Source organism: Folsomia candida, unplaced genomic scaffold (genome assembly GCF_002217175.1).
Source record: "Folsomia candida strain VU population unplaced genomic scaffold, ASM221717v1 Fcan01_Sc013, whole genome shotgun sequence".
Lineage (NCBI taxonomy): Eukaryota > Metazoa > Arthropoda > Collembola > Entomobryomorpha > Isotomidae > Folsomia > Folsomia candida.
Genome location: NW_019091205.1, coordinates 3,955,676 through 3,972,785, shown reverse-complemented (window position 1 = coordinate 3,972,785; position 17,110 = coordinate 3,955,676). Strand labels below are relative to the sequence as shown.

Below are 17,110 nucleotides of genomic sequence, written 5' to 3'. Positions count from 1 at the left end.
GCCCTCTAAATTAAGGAAACTACGCTAAATCCAGAGTAAACTTTGATCTTTGTCAAGTCAATGGTTCTCTGAATTTAGAGTGGTTTATTTAATATAAAATTTAGAGTGCATATAAGTTCTTTTCCAAAGGGTCGCATTATTTTTAAGAGTGCAGTTTAACACGTAGGTTATCCACGTATGATTAACAATTCGAGCAACGAACCTCTTTCCATTGCTTATTAATTTATTGCTTTATTACCATTTGTTAAAATTGGGGGATAACAACGAGCACAGGATGTAAGAGTTTAGTCTTCAACTGGTCTTCGCCTGGTAATAAATAATCTATCCTGAAACGAGAACAGTTCCCGTTAAAAGTCTTCCATCAAAAGAATTTTATACATAAAACGAAATTTACGCAAAATGGCGTCACGTTTCGTAATTCTTTTGCTGCTTCTTTTCTGCTCAACATCTTCGATTATGGGTGCGAGGACAAGAACAATTTCAGCGCTGGAGCTTTTGGCGAGTGCTCGAGTTTTGCAAAACGCCATCGGAAATATGGACGGATGGACGGCCACGATCCAGCAGAATGAAGTGATGCCTGGAAAACCCGAACATTTCGCAGGATTGAAAGTTTCCATGGATGATGAATTGCTATCAGAAAACACCAATTTTGGAAGAGGTGAAACTTTTTTTTGTTGTTTTTTTTTGTATTTTCTTTCTTGCGATATATTTGTGTCCCTTTTTTGCATATGGTTGGATAATGCCAGATAGAATTGGAAATATTTACAAATACAGTGACCTTTTTGCCTTGTTTTTCCACTTAAACTTTTGTGTAATGTAAATAATCACAATTTTTATTATACAAGCATACATATGTATGTATGTTAATTAAACGGGGGTGATGACATATGGTAACAAAAGTGGTCGCAATTTAGGGATAATGTATGTGTGTGTATCACGAGACTGAAACGTATCAAAATCCAGCTCAAATTGGTTTGATTATCAAGGACTTGTGGCATCCTAATCCGGCAGGATTACTGTAATAATATTGTAATATTGTAATAATAAATATTGTATAAATTGTTATTGCAATTGCAAACTTATTTCGCAGTGATGCTGATTTTAATGTATGTAATTTTCGCAACTGTGGTAAATACAAGTGTAAAATAAATTGTACTACATCTTAGAAAATTCCATGGTTATGAAGTTTCATATGCGCAAGGTCCGTAAAAAATTTTTCCGTTTTTTTAAAAATATATCGTAAAAACGTTATATATTTATGAATCTACACATTTACGAATAATGTTACCATGCCCAGCATACATACATACATGCATGCATAAATAGTTGAGTGTCACTTGTGGAGGAATATTGTCCTTGTTACACAATAATCAGTCAAAAACGTTAATCAATCAATCGATAAGGTTTAATGTGTGTATGTACACACATCTTCATTGCAACCAAAAATAGCCATTAAAAATCAGGTGGGTGCAAATGAGACAAAATATTATTTCATTTTTCAGTTTGATTAAATTCAAAATTTGAAAATTGGTTAATTTGTTTATTAAAAACTGAAGTTTGAAACTTTCATGGGGATGATGCCCGCATAAAATTTACGAATGTCGTTCAATTGGTTACACTAATCAAATTTACTAACCTCTTACAGACCAATCTACGGCGACAGGTCACGAGACAACTGAAGCCGAAGACCTCGAAGAATGTAGGGAACCCGCGATCGATGAATTCCCGAAGGACTTATTTTCCACAAGTGAATTGCAATCGGGCTGGATCACGATTCACATTTTGGCAACGTTATACCTCTTCTATGCCCTGGCAATCGTGTGCGATGACTATTTCGTCCCTTCGGTCGAAATTATGGCGAAAGGTATGTAGAGTACAAAAAAAGTGTTATGGTCTGTAGTATTAAAACGAAATATTTGAGGGTATTGATTATTGCGAATTTTCATGCATTCATCGCAACATAATTGTGAAAAAAATTGCTAACAAAGCACTAACTTTGGATATGTGCAAGTTAGTAAATGAAATTTCATGTGAATGTTTTTCAATAAAAAAACGCGAATGAATTTTTTAATTAACTTTAGTTTTGAACATCCCAAGTGAAATTGCGGGTTGCACGATTCTCGGTATTTCGAATTCTTCCCCGGAACTGTTCACCAATGTGATAGCGACATTCGTGGCGAAAGGGGATCTTGGGATTTCATCTATCGTGGGAGCATCAGTGTTTAACCTTTTCGCGGTGGCCGCATCTATTGGCATAATTTGCAGAAAGGTAAATATGTAGATTATGTACAACATATTCGTTGAAATGGATTGATGTTTTTAGACTACTGCGTGAAGTGCGTGAAGTGCGTTTTTATAAATGCACTTCACGCTGAAACAATATGTAAATATTGAGTGTGAAAATTATTGCATCCCTTTCCAGACCGCTGCAAAAATCGAGTGGTATCCATTATCCCGGGATACATTCGTTTACGTCATTTCCGTCAGCGTCTTGGCCTTAATCCTGCGGGACAATCATGTCCACTGGTACGACGGCTTGTTACTTGTGCTCCTGTACGGTGGCTACATTGTTGGTATGTCGGCTTCGCAAATTTGTGGTGTTGCTAGAATCCGATCCGATCCAAAAATGTCCGATCAGTTGAATCGGATCGGATTTTTGTAACCGGCCGGATCGGATTGGATTACCTGCACTACGAATTCGTACCAAAATCCTCGTCATGCGAGATATTTTTTTTAAATATGTACTTTCTTTTCTAAATTTATTTAGTAATAATCTTCAACAAAAGAATTCACGCCTTCGTTAAACGAATGGTCCGAAAGGTTCGAAGTATCAAGTGTTTTCAAGGATCGATGAAACAAACCCCGTCGAAGAAAGGCTTGTCGACAGCGTCCACTTTCAACAGTTTAAATAGCGTGCTAAGCAACCAAAGTCAATTAGATGAGGACGAAGAACAACCTATTCCAAACGAGTTTGATGATGGTAAATATACACAGAACAATTACTAAATTACACTCAAAATTTCTTGGCAACAAAGTGTTACTTTACTGAGGATCGCAATTAAACTAGTCACCAAATGGTAACAATAATTTCTGCGAAATCCAAATGTACCCCGTTGTCCCAGCAGGTTTCAATTTCCTATAAAAAATGTTCACACTTGGCGACAAATTGTAACCCACGTAAACATTTATCTTTACTACTTAAAGTAACACGTTGCTACTACGTAATTTTAACTGTACATTTCTCACGCGTTACTGACTTTTTTATAGAAACTATGCCCATATGGCCACTCCCCTTCGGTGAGTCGTACCTCGTCTGGACAAAGTTTATTGTGGGCTGGCCAATCCGACTTTTGTACAAGGTGACCATTCCCGACTGTAAATTGCCCACTGTTCGGAAATGGTTTCCGGTCACGCTCCTAATGTGCATCGTTTGGAATACGATCCTCTGCTATTTGTTGGGCTGGATGGTAACAGTGATAGGTTGGTAGCGATTAATCAAGTCACTTCCTGGGAATTTTTCTAAATTATGGTTTCCCGACTCATTGACCAGGTTGGACGTTCGGAATTCCCGACACGGTCATGGGCATCACGCTTTTTGCTATGGGGACATCTGTACCACAGGCCGTCTCTTCTATCATCGTTGCGCGGAGGGGTAAGATGTAAATTAATTTGATACTAAAACTATTTCTTGATGAGTCCTTACCATAAGGTTTTGTTACCGCAAGAATTAGTTACAAAAATTCCTCCGAAATTTTATTTTGTACTTCGAATTTTGAATTTCATGGAAACTTGCTACCAACCGACAACAAATGTCGGATGGTCTAGGTTTTATTTTTAAAGCGAAACAATTTTTTTTCTTTTATGTATTAGAAATACATTCGAAGGACATTCTCTGTGTGAAATGTAGCAGGCAGCTTATAGCCTCACAAAAAAATTATTGAAGAGCTCTCGCTTGTTTAAACTGTAACGACGACAATTGTCGTTTTATAAGAAATGGTTTAATTCGGGAGTAAGACAAACGTCGTCCTAAAAAATCGTGGTCATGGCGCTGAAGGAAGACAATTGTCGTTTCTAGGAGGTCATTGATTTTCATCATTTTCTCTCCGCGACATAAAATTTGTTGCAATTTTGAGGGATTTCTCCTATGCCAACACATTACTAAATTTGAAGATTTTCTTCCCAAAAATTTGGATATTTCCCTATACAAGTCAATGTTAAATTTTTGATTTTTGAGTTTTTCGAGTTTTATTAAAAACTCCTGAATTTCTCCTCGCGCGCCATGACCACAACATACTTATAGTGTCCCCGATTTACTGCATTTTCTTGTCGTTAATCATACATGTTAAAGGGCTAAGATTAAAAACAAGTATAATTTGTCCAAAATTTTATGTATTCATACTTATTTGTAAAAACATTTATCAGGAATGGGAACTATGGCCATGAACAACGCAATCGGATCCAACATTTTCAACATCTTGGTCTGCCTCGGAGCCCCTTGGATGATCCAGACCTTAATCCTTGTCGGCGACTCGAGCGCGAATGAGCGATACATCGTCATGAATTCGAGAGCCTTGGGTTATACTGCCTTCATCCTGATCGGATGCATGATTGGGTTATACCTCATCATTGCCGCGAATAGATTCAAGATCGACTTAAAAGTCGGTATTGTCGCATTGGCTGGTTACTTGATTGCTATAACGGTTGCGTCCTTATTCGAGCTAAATGTCTTTATGCATGTTAACCCTCCGTTATGCAAAGATTAATTACTTCGTAACGGATTATTTAATATATTTATGACTTGTACGTATAATATAGTTACTTTATCGCTTCAAAATTTTACCCCTTGACTTCAACGCACAAATGCATATAACGAGTCTTGTGAATTTTAAATAATAAAAACTAATTTTTCCATACATCTTTGCGATTATTTTTAGTCTTTCCTTGGGTAATGAACTGGAGATATTTAGCATTCGAAATATTTACATATAAAGCAAACGTGTTCCATAAATACTTCTGTGTAATTCACTTAATAAAATTTACGAATAAAATTTTTAAAGATCGAGTGCAACCGTGGTCCCATTTTCGTGGGGGTGGTTAATTAATTAATTAATAAATTAACTTAATTAAATTTATATATGTAACATGAGTTATATTATGTATCACACATAAGATCAGCATAATAAATATTATTATTCTTAAATAATAGATTAATAATTTAGTAATCACTGAAAATTAACTTTTCACTTTCATGTTTAATTGGTTTAGCATCCTATTTAATTTGCAAGTTTGCATGTGCAAATATTAAATTTCAGAAACAAATTTAAAATTAGTGTGTGAAGGCAAGCCTTTCATGCATGCAGTATATGTAAGAGCACTTAGCAATTATTAAGGGGTGAAAGCCCTTTATAAGATCGTTATGTCCGTCTGTCTGTCCGTCCGTCCGTCCGTCCGTCCGTCCGTCTGTCTGTCCGTAGCTCCGATAACTTTTGAACGAAAAGACATAGACACTTGAAATTTTGAACGTAAACTCCTAGCGTCAAGGGACAGGACGATTTCGAAGATGGACACTGTGACATCGTCACCTGTGACGATGACGTCGTCCCAGTGACGAAAAGTGACGAAAAAGTGTCACTTGTCAGTTTTGACATGTGATACATCATTTTTAACTATTTTTCAATGAGGAATTCGAAAATTCATGTCATTTTGCGGTTGGACGTCACCTGTGACGATGACATCGTCACGGTGACGAAAAGTGACGAAAAAGGGTCACTTGTCAGTTTTGACATGTGACACATCATTTTCAACTAATTTTCAACGAGGAATTCGAAAATTCATGTCATTTTGTGTTTGGACGTCACCTGTGACGATGACATCGTCACGGTGACGAAAAGTGACGAAAAAGTGTCACTTGTCAGTTTTGACATGTGACACATCATTTTTAACTATTTTTCAATGAGGAATTCGAAAATTCATGTCATTTTGTGTTTGGACGTCACCTGTGACGATGACATCGTCACGGTGACGAAAAGTGACGAAAAAGGGTCACTTGTCAGTTTTGGCATGTGACACATCATTTTTAACTAATTTTCAACGAGGAATTCGAAAATTCAGGTCATTTTGTGTTTGGACGTCACCTGTGACGATGACATCGTCACAGTGACGAAAAGTGACGAAAAAGTGTCACTTGTCAGTTTTGACATGTGACACATCATTTTTAACTATTTTTCAATGTCAAATTCAATGGTGACCTCCATTTTGACCTCAGAGGTCATGTAAAGGTCACATAAGGGTTATCAACTGTTAAATTTGACACAAATAAGACACAAAAGTCGAAAACACGTCAGAAGTGTCAATCTTAACAAATTTTCGAACAATTTGATATTCACATTGACGTATGACACTCCTTTCACCCCTTGGTTACATGCGTTGTAACGGTTTATTATTTTGCAAATTGAATTTTCCTAAATATTTATAATCTGTTTAACGTAATTGACCTATTAAGTGGCTCTAATTGGGACAATTTATACAACAAAATGCACAAATATCATTTGACAGGTTAAATCCGGCTAAAATAAATCATTTGTCATGCCACCAAAGCAAAAAAAATGTGTTTAACCCATTAAAGTAGCAGTAGCGTAAAATCATTTTTTCAGTAGAAGCTAACGATGTACAGAATGTGTGTAAATATGTAAGTAATGTTACATCTACAATATCATTGTTTGCTCACTCATTAGCAGTATCAATAGAATGGATACTGCCACTATTTAGGAAATGTATGAACAGAGTGACATTAATGAAAAGGTGCTTATTTATCATATCCAATCTGCTGACATCATTCCGAAAGGTACCTCATCAAACTAGACATTTCCATTATCTTGGTCAAGACCATGGATGGACTTACTGCTAGCGAATATAAGTAAAAATAGGGTTCAATATTGTCGCATTTTTCTAATCCAACATGGTGTTATTAATACTACAATATTTCGCCAATATTTTATCAAATTTTCCCGATTTTATAATTTTTTTACAGCAGCTATTAATGTTAGTTATATGGCTTCTTGACCTCTAAGATTTCTAAAACCTTAAGCCTTAACCTATCTGTCTTAGAATAAATCAATATTTTTCAGACTTTCAATTTTCCGCATTCGCATCTGCATGGAACCCTCTAAATAAATGGAGCTGTGTCAAATTACTCATTGTTAGATACACTTTTTTTGGGTCCACTACGTTACTCAAACTTGAGTAAATTTTATACAACTTTATTTAAAGTGAACACTGCAAAATAAATAATTCTATATATTCATAAGTGAAAAACGATTTCAATACGTTGCAAAAAATTGGGCGTTATACACCCTGGCAAAATTCTGTAAATCTCACACGTATCCAGTTAACTGCTTTATTGTTTCAGTTGTCGCCCAAGTTTGGGTGATTCCTTGCAACAAATATGTCATAAAAATTATTCAAACTTGAAATTTTATATAGAACTTATAGAAATGTTCTGGTCTAATCGGATTAATTGTTATTTTATTTTTATCATTCTCATTACACATTTGTGTTTAAGTTTGAACCTTAAATCTGAAAATGGTGTTATGGCTGGTAAGATATATAATTAAATTGTTTGTGATACATAATTTTATGTTAAATTACTCAATAATAGTTTACTTGCTCGTAATATATAAATAATTATTTACATGTCTTTTTTATTTCTTTTTTCAATCTTGTTATCTGAAAAACGCAGAAGTGGATGGTCAAAATCTTGGAATACTTTTAAAGTGAACATCGCTTAATATTTCTCTGAATAGATTTAATTAATTGCGATCCATGTCAAATACTTAAGTTTTAGTTGGCACACTACTTTAGAAAAATATTCTGCTAACCTTAAATGTGATAATTTGCAAGCTTTAAGATAAAGCGAATAGCTTCTATGTTAAATATTTCTGTGGAACGTTACAAAATTTTATGAGTGAAATGAAAATTCCAGAAATGCAAAAAAAAATAAATTTCAAAATTTTAAAATAAATTTTAAATTTCAGATCCTAATAGTTGGATTAGGCTCAGCACTAACAACAATTATGGCCATAAACGATGCTCTAATTACTTCGTCGTTCGTCCAAAACTACGCCGTGACAAGATTTGGAATAGGATACTCGAGATGCCGCAGCCTCCCACTAAATGTGACGGGATGAAAAACATTGCTCAAGACTTGACCTACATTACTCTCGCAATGTCCGGATTTTCGGCATATGTTGGATTCCTGAGTGAAATCGGGATTTCGAAATTTGTCGACCTTTTTACCGGGGCAATTAGTGGAATCAATTTTCCCGGCGTACTTCCCCCTTGGGTGGGCACGATTTGGACCATACTTTCCAAAATATTTATTACAATCCCGTTCGCCTCTGGAATGATGCCGGTGTCACTGAATACTTTGATAATGGACGGATTGGCTTTCTTCTTTAAAAATATGACCACCCTGAATACAATAGTTTTCTTGGTTTTGGACTCGATCGAGTTCGCGTTAAGTATTTTGTCCGCGTTTCCAAAAATTATGGAAGAGTTTTTGAACATAGCGGGAATTTTTGGGGTAGAGAGGATGTTTAGTGAAGTACTGGAAAATTATGGATGTAGTAATAAGGGCGGATTTTAAAGTGAATAAAATTGATGAAGTTAATTAATATTTATTTGTATACATATGTAATTGTGACCGATTACAAGTAAAGTATGCATTTTTAATTAGGCGTAAGGGAAGGTTAATGTACATATAAAAAATGTGGTTTGGGTCATTGATCTACGTATGTATGTATAAATTTATGCATATGTATGGTTCTCAATGCATGGTCAGTTATTTTTTCTTAATGAGGAAAATACCTAACAACGAAAAAAATTTACTAAGTATGCATTTACCCCACCCCAAAAAAGTGACCATCTGCGATATCTCAGTCATTTCTCAACCGATTTTGATGAAATTTTGCACCGATTATTGTTACATAATTTAGAAACGGGATCTGGTCCGACTTAGCGAATGCTTGATTTTTACGCGAGTTATGGGCAAAAATATACCTCTGGAAACGTATTTATATTTATAGCTAATTAATGGCGTATCGTAATGAAAAACGAATTGTACAAATTTTAGAGTATATTTTTGTGCAAATTTTAAGGGTAGTATGATTAAAATCGGTTCATAAATGACAAAGTTTTTCCTATAAGAGGTGCAAAACAATTGGACGAAGCTTAAGGGGTGGTAAAAAACGCCATTGACAACAACTAATGGAATGAATATATGAGTTCCACATACTCGAGTTATGTGGCAAAATATTTGCAAAATACATGCAAAATTTAATTTCGGGCATGCGTGGTGTTTAGTATCTAAATAACTCAATTACAAGTATTAAATAAACAAGCCCACAAAAAAGGGAAATTTCAGTGAGGCTGGGTGCAGCTATCAATATTAAATAAATTTTTCGGAACAGCATTTGCATCACCACTCTTAAAATTATCTATTCGAACATTAATTTGTATTGATCAGAATATGGATTCCTGTTGTCTTCATTCGAAATCTTTAGTTCAATATATTTAATTGCAGTAATTTGTTAATAATTATGTAATTAAGTCCGTCCTGATGACGATCGCATCGAGATCGAGATCGAAAACTTGACACCATTAAAAAACAATAAAGTTTTTCATTGTTATTCAATTTGTACATCTACAATGTACGTAATCAATAATTCTACCAGTAATTAAATCATCTAAGCTAAAATAGTTTGGAGAGTCGTGATTCAAATGTTGTTCCGAAAAATTTATTTAATATTGATAGCTGTATCCAGCCTCACTAAGATTTCCCTTTTTTGGGGGCTTGTTTATATCCCATGTAAAAGGAATCAGCTACCACTGTTTCTTCGTTACTTGCATGTCGTGTGTTTTAAAAAACAACATTTTTCCATCAAACTCATTGCTCCATTGAATCACAATTGTCATTCGTACGACATACATAACTCTTAACACTCACTGCTTAAACAGTGGGTCTAATTTTCCTTACAAATTTCATCTTAGGACATTTTCTACGTTGTTCAATTAATCCAACACATTTTAATCGAGTAAGTCTTAAGTTTACAAGTCGATGGATATCAAACCAGGAGGAAAATTGGAATGTTCAAAGTGCTCGAAAGTGTTCAAAGCCAAGTGGCAACTCGTCAAGCACGCCGTCACGCACGACCCCGCTGTAAAGATTAAATGTGAGGTAAGCGTCTACTAGAAAACACCTTGGTAAAACTGAGACGTGATTTCTAATTTTGACTGAAGAAATTCATGAGTTAGTGAGTTTTATCTTTGTTTCTAGTATGTAGCTGCCCTCTAGCGTGTAAGTTAGTTTTGGAGGCATTTTTGATGAAACTGCGTAGTATGTTTTCTTTGTCTGTTAGTTTTTAGTACGCTCTCTCTCTTCTCACCTTCCGCATTCACGATCTATCCTTTTTGTGCCGTGAGCAAGCGAGATCCGTTAATCATTTATGTATCGTCAAGTTTTTGATTGTAATTAATAAATATTTTAAAGAGTATCACTGTTGAGTGACTTAGTGTTGATCCGTGGTCATTTGGGTTTTTCTCGTGACTTTGCTACCCCGCAGGGACTGATTTCATTTAATTACGCACCGGCCTGAACACCAGGAAAGTGACTTTGTTCAAGGCGAATAGGGCATCATTTTCAAAACCCCAGTAAAGTGGCCTCTTTCGGGTAGAAATTGGTCTCACTTTTAACATTTGGCGACCTTGCCAGGATCGTGTGGCGTGATTTGTGGAAGATCAGAGCATTGGAGGCGACGTGACCGCGGAGTCAAATACGAGTGATAAGAAGACTCACCATAAACCTTGCCATTTTTTGGGCCCGACCCTGAGCTGTTCGGGGGCAAATTTGGTGAGATCTTTCCGTTTTTGTTTTGTTTTGTCATCCATTGTGGAATTAACTTGTGCAAATTCGTTGCGGAATTGAAAAAGAGAGAGACGAGGTCCAGTCAGCCGTTGTAGAAAACACCGACTAATTTGTTCGTTTTTTGTTTGGAATTTTTGTTTTCCGGTGCCATCATGAACGAGGACGGAAACGATTTGAGGAGGAGTGACCGTGAAAAGAGAGAACCGGACCGGTTCACTCCATCCACTTATGAGAGGTCAAAGGGGGAGAGGGTTGTGCAAGAAGACTTGGAAGGGGCCGCGAAGGGCGAAGAAAGTGGAACTCCCAAATCCGAAATCAAGTCCCAATCCCTGCTTGGAAAAATGCTCAATTACACCCCGTTTGGAAGAAAGAAGTCGTCCCCATCGTCTTCTTCAGTGTCGTCGAACACAAGAAGGGCAGATGCGGAGGCGGAGCATGGTCAGAAAATTATCGATAAAGAAAACGAGATTTTGGAGTTGGAAGAAGAATTGGAGTTTGTGGGGGTGGAGGTAGCCAGTTTTGAAACAGCCATTAAATCCATGCAGGAGAAATGCGACCCCACAAAAACAGAATACGACCCAGAAGCTGCAACAGATCTCAAGCTAGATCTAAAAGAATTAATGAAGAGATTGTTGGAGAAGAAAACGGAATACGCCCTTAAATCAGTAAGAACTAAGGGCAAGATTCAGCGTTTGAAGAATGACATCATTCAATTGAAAAGGGTGATGGCGGCAGACTTTGCCCACATCGATGAAGATGAAGAGCAAGAACTTGGGTCAGATGATGAGCGGCTCAGGGAGATGGAGGATAATGAAAAGTTAAATCAATATGAATCGAGTTCAGTGAAAGTGCTTACCCCACCACCAGCACCAGTTGAAACACCACCACCACCAGTGGAGTCAAATAACAACAATCAAGTTTTGGAAATGATGGCGAAAGCGCTGACTACGCTGGCAGAGAAGAGCAGTGGTAGTGGCAGCAGCACTGACCGTATGATAATACGGCAGACCATTGGACGAGATCTGCCAACTTTTGGGGGCCGGGCGGAAGAATGGCCATCATTTATCGCATCCTACCGAAGAACGACCCAGGCTTGCGGATTTTCTGACGCTGAGAACATCGAGCGCCTGCGCAAATGCCTGAAAGGGGATGCGGCGAAAAGCGTGGAGTGTATGTTGGTCTCACCGGATGGACTCGCAGAAGTTCTGGAAACTTTGGAAGAAAGGTTTGGTCAGAAGGAACACATCATCAAGGCGATGATAGCGAAACTTCGACAAATTCCTTCTGTGACCCATGAAAATCCAGCGTCGATGGTGGAATTTGGGTCAGCAGTGACCAATCTGACTGCTATCATCAAGTCCTTGGGTGAAGACCACCACCTTCAAAATCCCATCCTCTTGTCTGATTTGGAGGAAAAATTGCCACCAATTGTGAGGGCTCAATGGAAAGGAAAGGTGATTGAGTCAGGCAAAGTTGCATCTCTGGTCAGCTTCACAGAGTGGGTCAAGATCCAGACCAAGATTGCTATCTTGATGACTCCACCCCGAACTGAAGAGAAGAAATCAGAAAAGAAGAGCCAGCAGCGTGAGAAGAAAGTAGTGGAAGATGATTTTCCAACTGCTGCTGGTCTTATCAGTGGTCAATCGGACAAGCAGTGTCCGTTTTGTGACAAGACCAATCACACCGGTAGGGAGTGTTTCAAGGGTGAAAGGATGACACTGGAGCAGAAGAAGAGAATTGTCAAGCAAAAAAATCTATGCTACAAATGCATCAAGCCCAAGCACCAAGCAAAGGACTGCCGTTATCAACAAAAGTGTGATTTGTGTGGGGGCGCTCATGTAAAGATGATGTGTCCAGATCAGCAAGAAAATAAGAAACCTCCATTACAAACAGAAGACGGGGCGGAGACCACCAACTCGGGGGCTAACTACTCATGCAGGAAAGACGTGTTGCTGAAGACGCTGCTGGTGAGAGCGTTGGGTCCAAAGAGGTCGACGGTGGTCAGATTGATCTTTGACGAGGGAAGTCAGCAGAGTAACGTCGGCTCCACCACCATCTCCAAGATTGGGTGCAAGTTGGTGGGAGAGGAGTTTTCACGCAACGTTCTGTTTGGTGGTTCAGTGACTGACTGCAAGAAAGTGAAAAGGTTCAAAGTCAGAATTCAAAGCATGAATGGGAAAGTGGAAAGGGAGCTGATTTTGAGGGAAACTCCTACTATTTGTGGTGACATTCCGCGAGTCCCAAGAGGTCCATGGATAAGGGAACTCCAGCAGAAGAAGATATGGATATCTGATCTTGAGCAAACAGCGGTGGATAATCCGGAGGTAGAGATCCTGGTTGGAAGTGACAATTGGGGGCATCTTGTCACCGGAAGACCAATTGTGTTGAGTTGTGGTTTGGTGGCTGTTCACACCGTTTTTGGGTGGACCTTAAGTGGAGCTGTGCCCGGGTCCAAAGCAAAAGCAGACAGTGTGGCAATGACTTGCACTTCCCTTCTGACCGGTGACCTGAACATCCCAGACATGTGGTCATTGGAATCGATTGGGATTCAGGATTGTGCCCAAATCAAATCAAAAGAAGAAAAGGAAATCGCCACTCAACAACATTTTTTGAAAACAGTTTCCCGAAATGAGGATGGCGTTACCAAGTCTCTCTTCCGTGGGTGGAGGGTGCGCCATCCATTCCGGACAACAAAAATGTTGCACAGAAGAGGCTCATTTCCGCCACCGCCAAGTTGAGGTCAGCAGGAAAATTTGAAGAATACGAAAAAATTTTCAAAGACTGGTGCCGAGAAGGCATAATTGAGGAAGTGAATAGTGATGTGATCTGTGACAACGTGCACTACCTTCCCCACAGACCAGTCTTTAAGCCAAACAGCAAGACCACCCCAGTGAGACCCGTTTTTGACGCGTCTTGTAAGGTGAATCGGAATCCATCCCTCAACGAATGTCTAGAAAAGGGGCCCAATCTTCTGGAACTGATTCCAGCTATTCTACTCAGATTCAGGGAGAAGAAGATTGGCGTCATTGCAGACATCCGGAAAGCCTTCCTGATGATCGAGGTCAAGGAACAGGAACGCGACTTCTTACGGTTCCTGTGGTGGGAGGGACAGGATATAAAAAATTTGAAAATTTACCGCCACGCCAGAGTGGTCTTTGGTGTCAGTTGTAGCCCATTTCTTCTGGGGGCTGTTCTCAAATTCCACTTGGAGAATGTGGATCCGGAACTCCAACCAATAGCAAGGGAGTTGCTGCGATCTCTTTATGTTGACAATTGCGTCTTGTCGGTGGATTCTGTGGACGAGTATCAAGAATTTAAGGAGAAGTCCGTCCAGATACTTGCGGATGCGAAGATGGAACTTCGTCAGTGGGAGTGTAGCGCTGGGCAGGGTTCCGGAGTCGGGTTGCCATCAGGCGACTGCGGATTGGGCGCTGTTGGAGGTGCTGCTCAACCACTGACTGGAGTTCTTGGGATCATTTGGGACAAGAATCAGGATTCTCTGAAGATTGAGATACCACAAGATCCACTACCACCGAAATTGACTAAGAGGAACATCCTATCGGTGGCACACAAGATTTTTGATCCGTTGGGATTTCTGAGTCCAGCTACACTCATCCCTAAGCTCCTCATTCAAAAGGCATCCAAAATCCAAATCCACTTGGGATGAAGATTTAAGTGGGGAGTTGCGGGAGGATTTTGTGACATGGTGGAGGGAAGTGGATGAATTGGAGAAAGTGTCAATTCCACGCCATGCATTTGGAGAAATCGGTGCAAACCTCCAACTTCACACTTTCTCTGATGCGAGTAAAAACGCCTACTCAGCAGTGATCTTCCTGAGATCCGGATCGGAGGAGAAAAACGGGGTCAAGATTCGGATCCTTCAAGCTAAGTCCAGGGTCTGCCCTCTGAAGGAGACCAGCATGAATCGCCTGGAGCTGCTTGGATGTGTGATTGCGGCTCTTCTCGCCTCAACTGTGAAGGAGGCGTTATCGTTGACAGAAGTGCCCACTTATTATCACTGTGACTCGTCAAACGCCTTGGCTTGGATTCGGAAGAATGATGAGTGGGGGACTTTTGTGGGGAATCGCGTAAAGGAGATCTTGACGCTGACCAAGGTGGAAGATTGGAGATGGGTCCCTGGAAAAAAGAACCCGGCTGATTTGCCTTCAAGAGGGTGCTCCCCCAGCCAACTTTTAAAATCAAAGTGGTGGGAGGGACCAGGTTGGCTTGTGCAGCCGGAAGAGTTTTGGGTGTGGGAAGAAGAAGAACCCAACATGGAGGAAGTCATGAAGGAGAAGAAGAAATCTGCAGCAGTCAATATGACCATCGGAGGTGACTCAAGATTATGGTACATCGCCCATTCTTCTTCCTACATGAAAACGGTGAGGGTCTTTGCCCGTCTGGTCAAATTTGCAAAATGCTACCGGACATCCAAAGATCAAGCCAAGTCTGATCTGACCCAAGAAGAAGTTTATGCTGCTGAAAATAAACTTCTTAAAATTGTTCAAGAGGAGGGATTTGGGAATGAGAAGCAACTTATTTCCGGAATCAGGGTGAAAGCAGACGAGGATGGAGTGCTTCGAGTACAGACCAAACTGATCCAAAGGGAGGATACGGTCTCATTCCGGATGCCGGTCCTGCTGCCACCCAAGCATCCTCTTGTGGAACTCTTGATAACTGAAGAACATCTCAAGCATCATCACGCTGGAGTCCAATTTCTTCTTAGCAAATTGAGGGAGAAATATTGGATTGTCCAAGGACGAAGAGTAATCAAACAAGTCATTGGATCATGCCAAAGGTGCAAACGGTTCAATTCCAAGGCACCCAACGTCCAACCAGCAGCTCTCCCAGAAGATCGGGTGAAAGATGCCAAAGCATTTCAGATCACGGGGATTGACTTGGCTGGCCCGTTTCATCTGAAAAACCAGTCCAAGACGTGGATGGTTTTGTTCACCTGTGCCGTGTATCGCTGCGTGCACTTGGAATTAGTCCATGAACTCAGTACAGATATCTTCCTGCTCGCTCTGGATCGTTTTGTGTCAAGGAGAGGAAGACCAACCAAGATTTACACGGACAATGGTACCAACTTCACAGGGGCCGAGAATTTGTTCAAGGCACTGGACTGGAACAAGATTCAAATTACAACACAACTTCACAGAATCCAGTGGATCTTTAATCCACCATCCGCGCCGTGGTGGGGCGGCTGGTGGGAGCGTCTCATCAGAAGCATCAAAGATTTACTGAAACGGATGCTTGGACATAGTAAACTGAATTACTACGAGCTGGAGACATTCATATGCGAGGCGGAAGGGGTGATGAACGGAAGACCCCTCACCTACGTCTCTGAAGATCAAGAAGATTTGATCTCCCTGACGCCATCAATGTTTCTCCAGGATGTGACAACGGTGGAGCTGCCTGAAATGGAGGTGCTGAATTCAAATGGACTCCAAAAGAAATACCGAGAGTTGACGGCCCTACGAGAGGAATTAAGGTTAAGATTCCGGAAGGAATACCTCTCCTTGTTGGTGCAGAGGGGAAAAGTAAAGAAATGTGAGGAATTTCACCTAGGAGATCTCGTCCTCGTGAGTTGCGACAACCAGAAGAGAATCTTCTGGCCGATAGCAAGAATTGTGGAGCTCTTTCCTGGGAAAGACGGACAAGTCAGGGTGGCCCGTGTGAAAACTGAAAATGGATTCTTAACTCGACCTTGTCAGCGGCTCTATCCCCTTGAGGTCTCGTCTCAGGTGGAATCTCTTGCATTTGTATCGGCAAAACCGAAGAAAATGAAGAAAACCCTAGCGGCGAAGCAATCCCCTGTGGTAACAGTCAAGAATGTACCAGCGAAGCTAGAGGTGGTGTCCCGATTCGGAAGGAAAATCGTGACCCCAGATCGACTTGGACAAAAGTGAAAGTGCTAAGTGTATAATATTAGTTCTTCATTTAAGTTTAATATTTATAGTTGTAACTCGAGTACATATAAGTTTAGTAATTTTCCGAGAAAATTGGTGGGAGGATGAAGAAATTCATGAGTTAGTGAGTTTTATCTTTGTTTCTAGTATGTAGCTGCCCTCTAGCGTGTAAGTTAGTTTTGGAGGCATTTTTGATGAAACTGCGTAGTATGTTTTCTTTGTCTGTTAGTTTTTAGTACGCTCTCTCTCTTCTCACCTTCCGCATTCACGATCTATCCTT

The 17,110-nt window shown here is 39.7% G+C and overlaps 3 protein-coding genes across 3 annotated transcripts; all 3 read left to right on the top strand.

Annotated features, from left to right (window-relative positions):
• The first annotated feature begins 222 nt into the window (after nt 1-222).
• Nucleotides 223-4,915, top strand: LOC110855627 (sodium/potassium/calcium exchanger 3). The gene is made up of 8 exons (XM_022104036.2): nt 223-658; nt 1,646-1,864; nt 2,082-2,269; nt 2,423-2,573; nt 2,768-2,980; nt 3,268-3,480; nt 3,551-3,652; nt 4,423-4,915. The coding sequence occupies exons 1-8, from the start codon at nt 400-402 to the stop codon at nt 4,761-4,763; spliced, it is 1,686 nt and encodes a 561-aa protein (XP_021959728.1). The 5' UTR covers nt 223-399; the 3' UTR covers nt 4,764-4,915.
• A 2,516-nt stretch (nt 4,916-7,431) lies between these two features.
• On the top strand, nt 7,432-8,674 carry LOC110855604. Its single transcript, XM_022104014.2, has 2 exons — nt 7,432-7,596; nt 8,034-8,674. Exons 1-2 carry the CDS (start codon nt 7,494-7,496, stop codon nt 8,642-8,644), a joined length of 714 nt encoding a protein of 237 aa, XP_021959706.1. The 5' UTR covers nt 7,432-7,493; the 3' UTR covers nt 8,645-8,674.
• Nucleotides 8,675-11,073: 2,399 nt separating this feature from the next.
• LOC110855603 lies at nt 11,074-16,830 on the top strand. Its single transcript, XM_022104012.1, has 3 exons — nt 11,074-13,590; nt 13,632-14,506; nt 14,559-16,830. Exons 1-3 carry the CDS (start codon nt 11,074-11,076, stop codon nt 16,828-16,830), a joined length of 5,664 nt encoding a protein of 1,887 aa, XP_021959704.1.
• The last annotated feature ends 280 nt before the right edge of the window (nt 16,831-17,110 follow it).

Excerpts from the sequence above, each read along its gene's own strand:
- LOC110855603 (XM_022104012.1), top strand. The coding sequence starts at position 11,074 with ATGAACGAGGACGGAAACGATTTGAGGAGGAGTGACCGTGAAAAGAGA. Across the intron at positions 13,591-13,631 it reads CTCTCTTCCGTGGGTGGAGG|AGGCTCATTTCCGCCACCGC; the intron begins GTGCGCCATCCA and ends GTTGCACAGAAG. Across the intron at positions 14,507-14,558 it reads GCACACAAGATTTTTGATCC|GCATCCAAAATCCAAATCCA; the intron begins GTTGGGATTTCT and ends CTCATTCAAAAG.
- LOC110855604 (XM_022104014.2), top strand. The coding sequence starts at position 7,494 with ATGTTCTGGTCTAATCGGATTAATTGTTATTTTATTTTTATCATTCTC. Across the intron at positions 7,597-8,033 it reads TGAAAATGGTGTTATGGCTG|ATCCTAATAGTTGGATTAGG; the intron begins GTAAGATATATA and ends TTTAAATTTCAG.
- LOC110855627 (XM_022104036.2), top strand. The coding sequence starts at position 400 with ATGGCGTCACGTTTCGTAATTCTTTTGCTGCTTCTTTTCTGCTCAACA. Across the intron at positions 659-1,645 it reads AAACACCAATTTTGGAAGAG|ACCAATCTACGGCGACAGGT; the intron begins GTGAAACTTTTT and ends AACCTCTTACAG. Across the intron at positions 1,865-2,081 it reads GGTCGAAATTATGGCGAAAG|TTTTGAACATCCCAAGTGAA; the intron begins GTATGTAGAGTA and ends AATTAACTTTAG.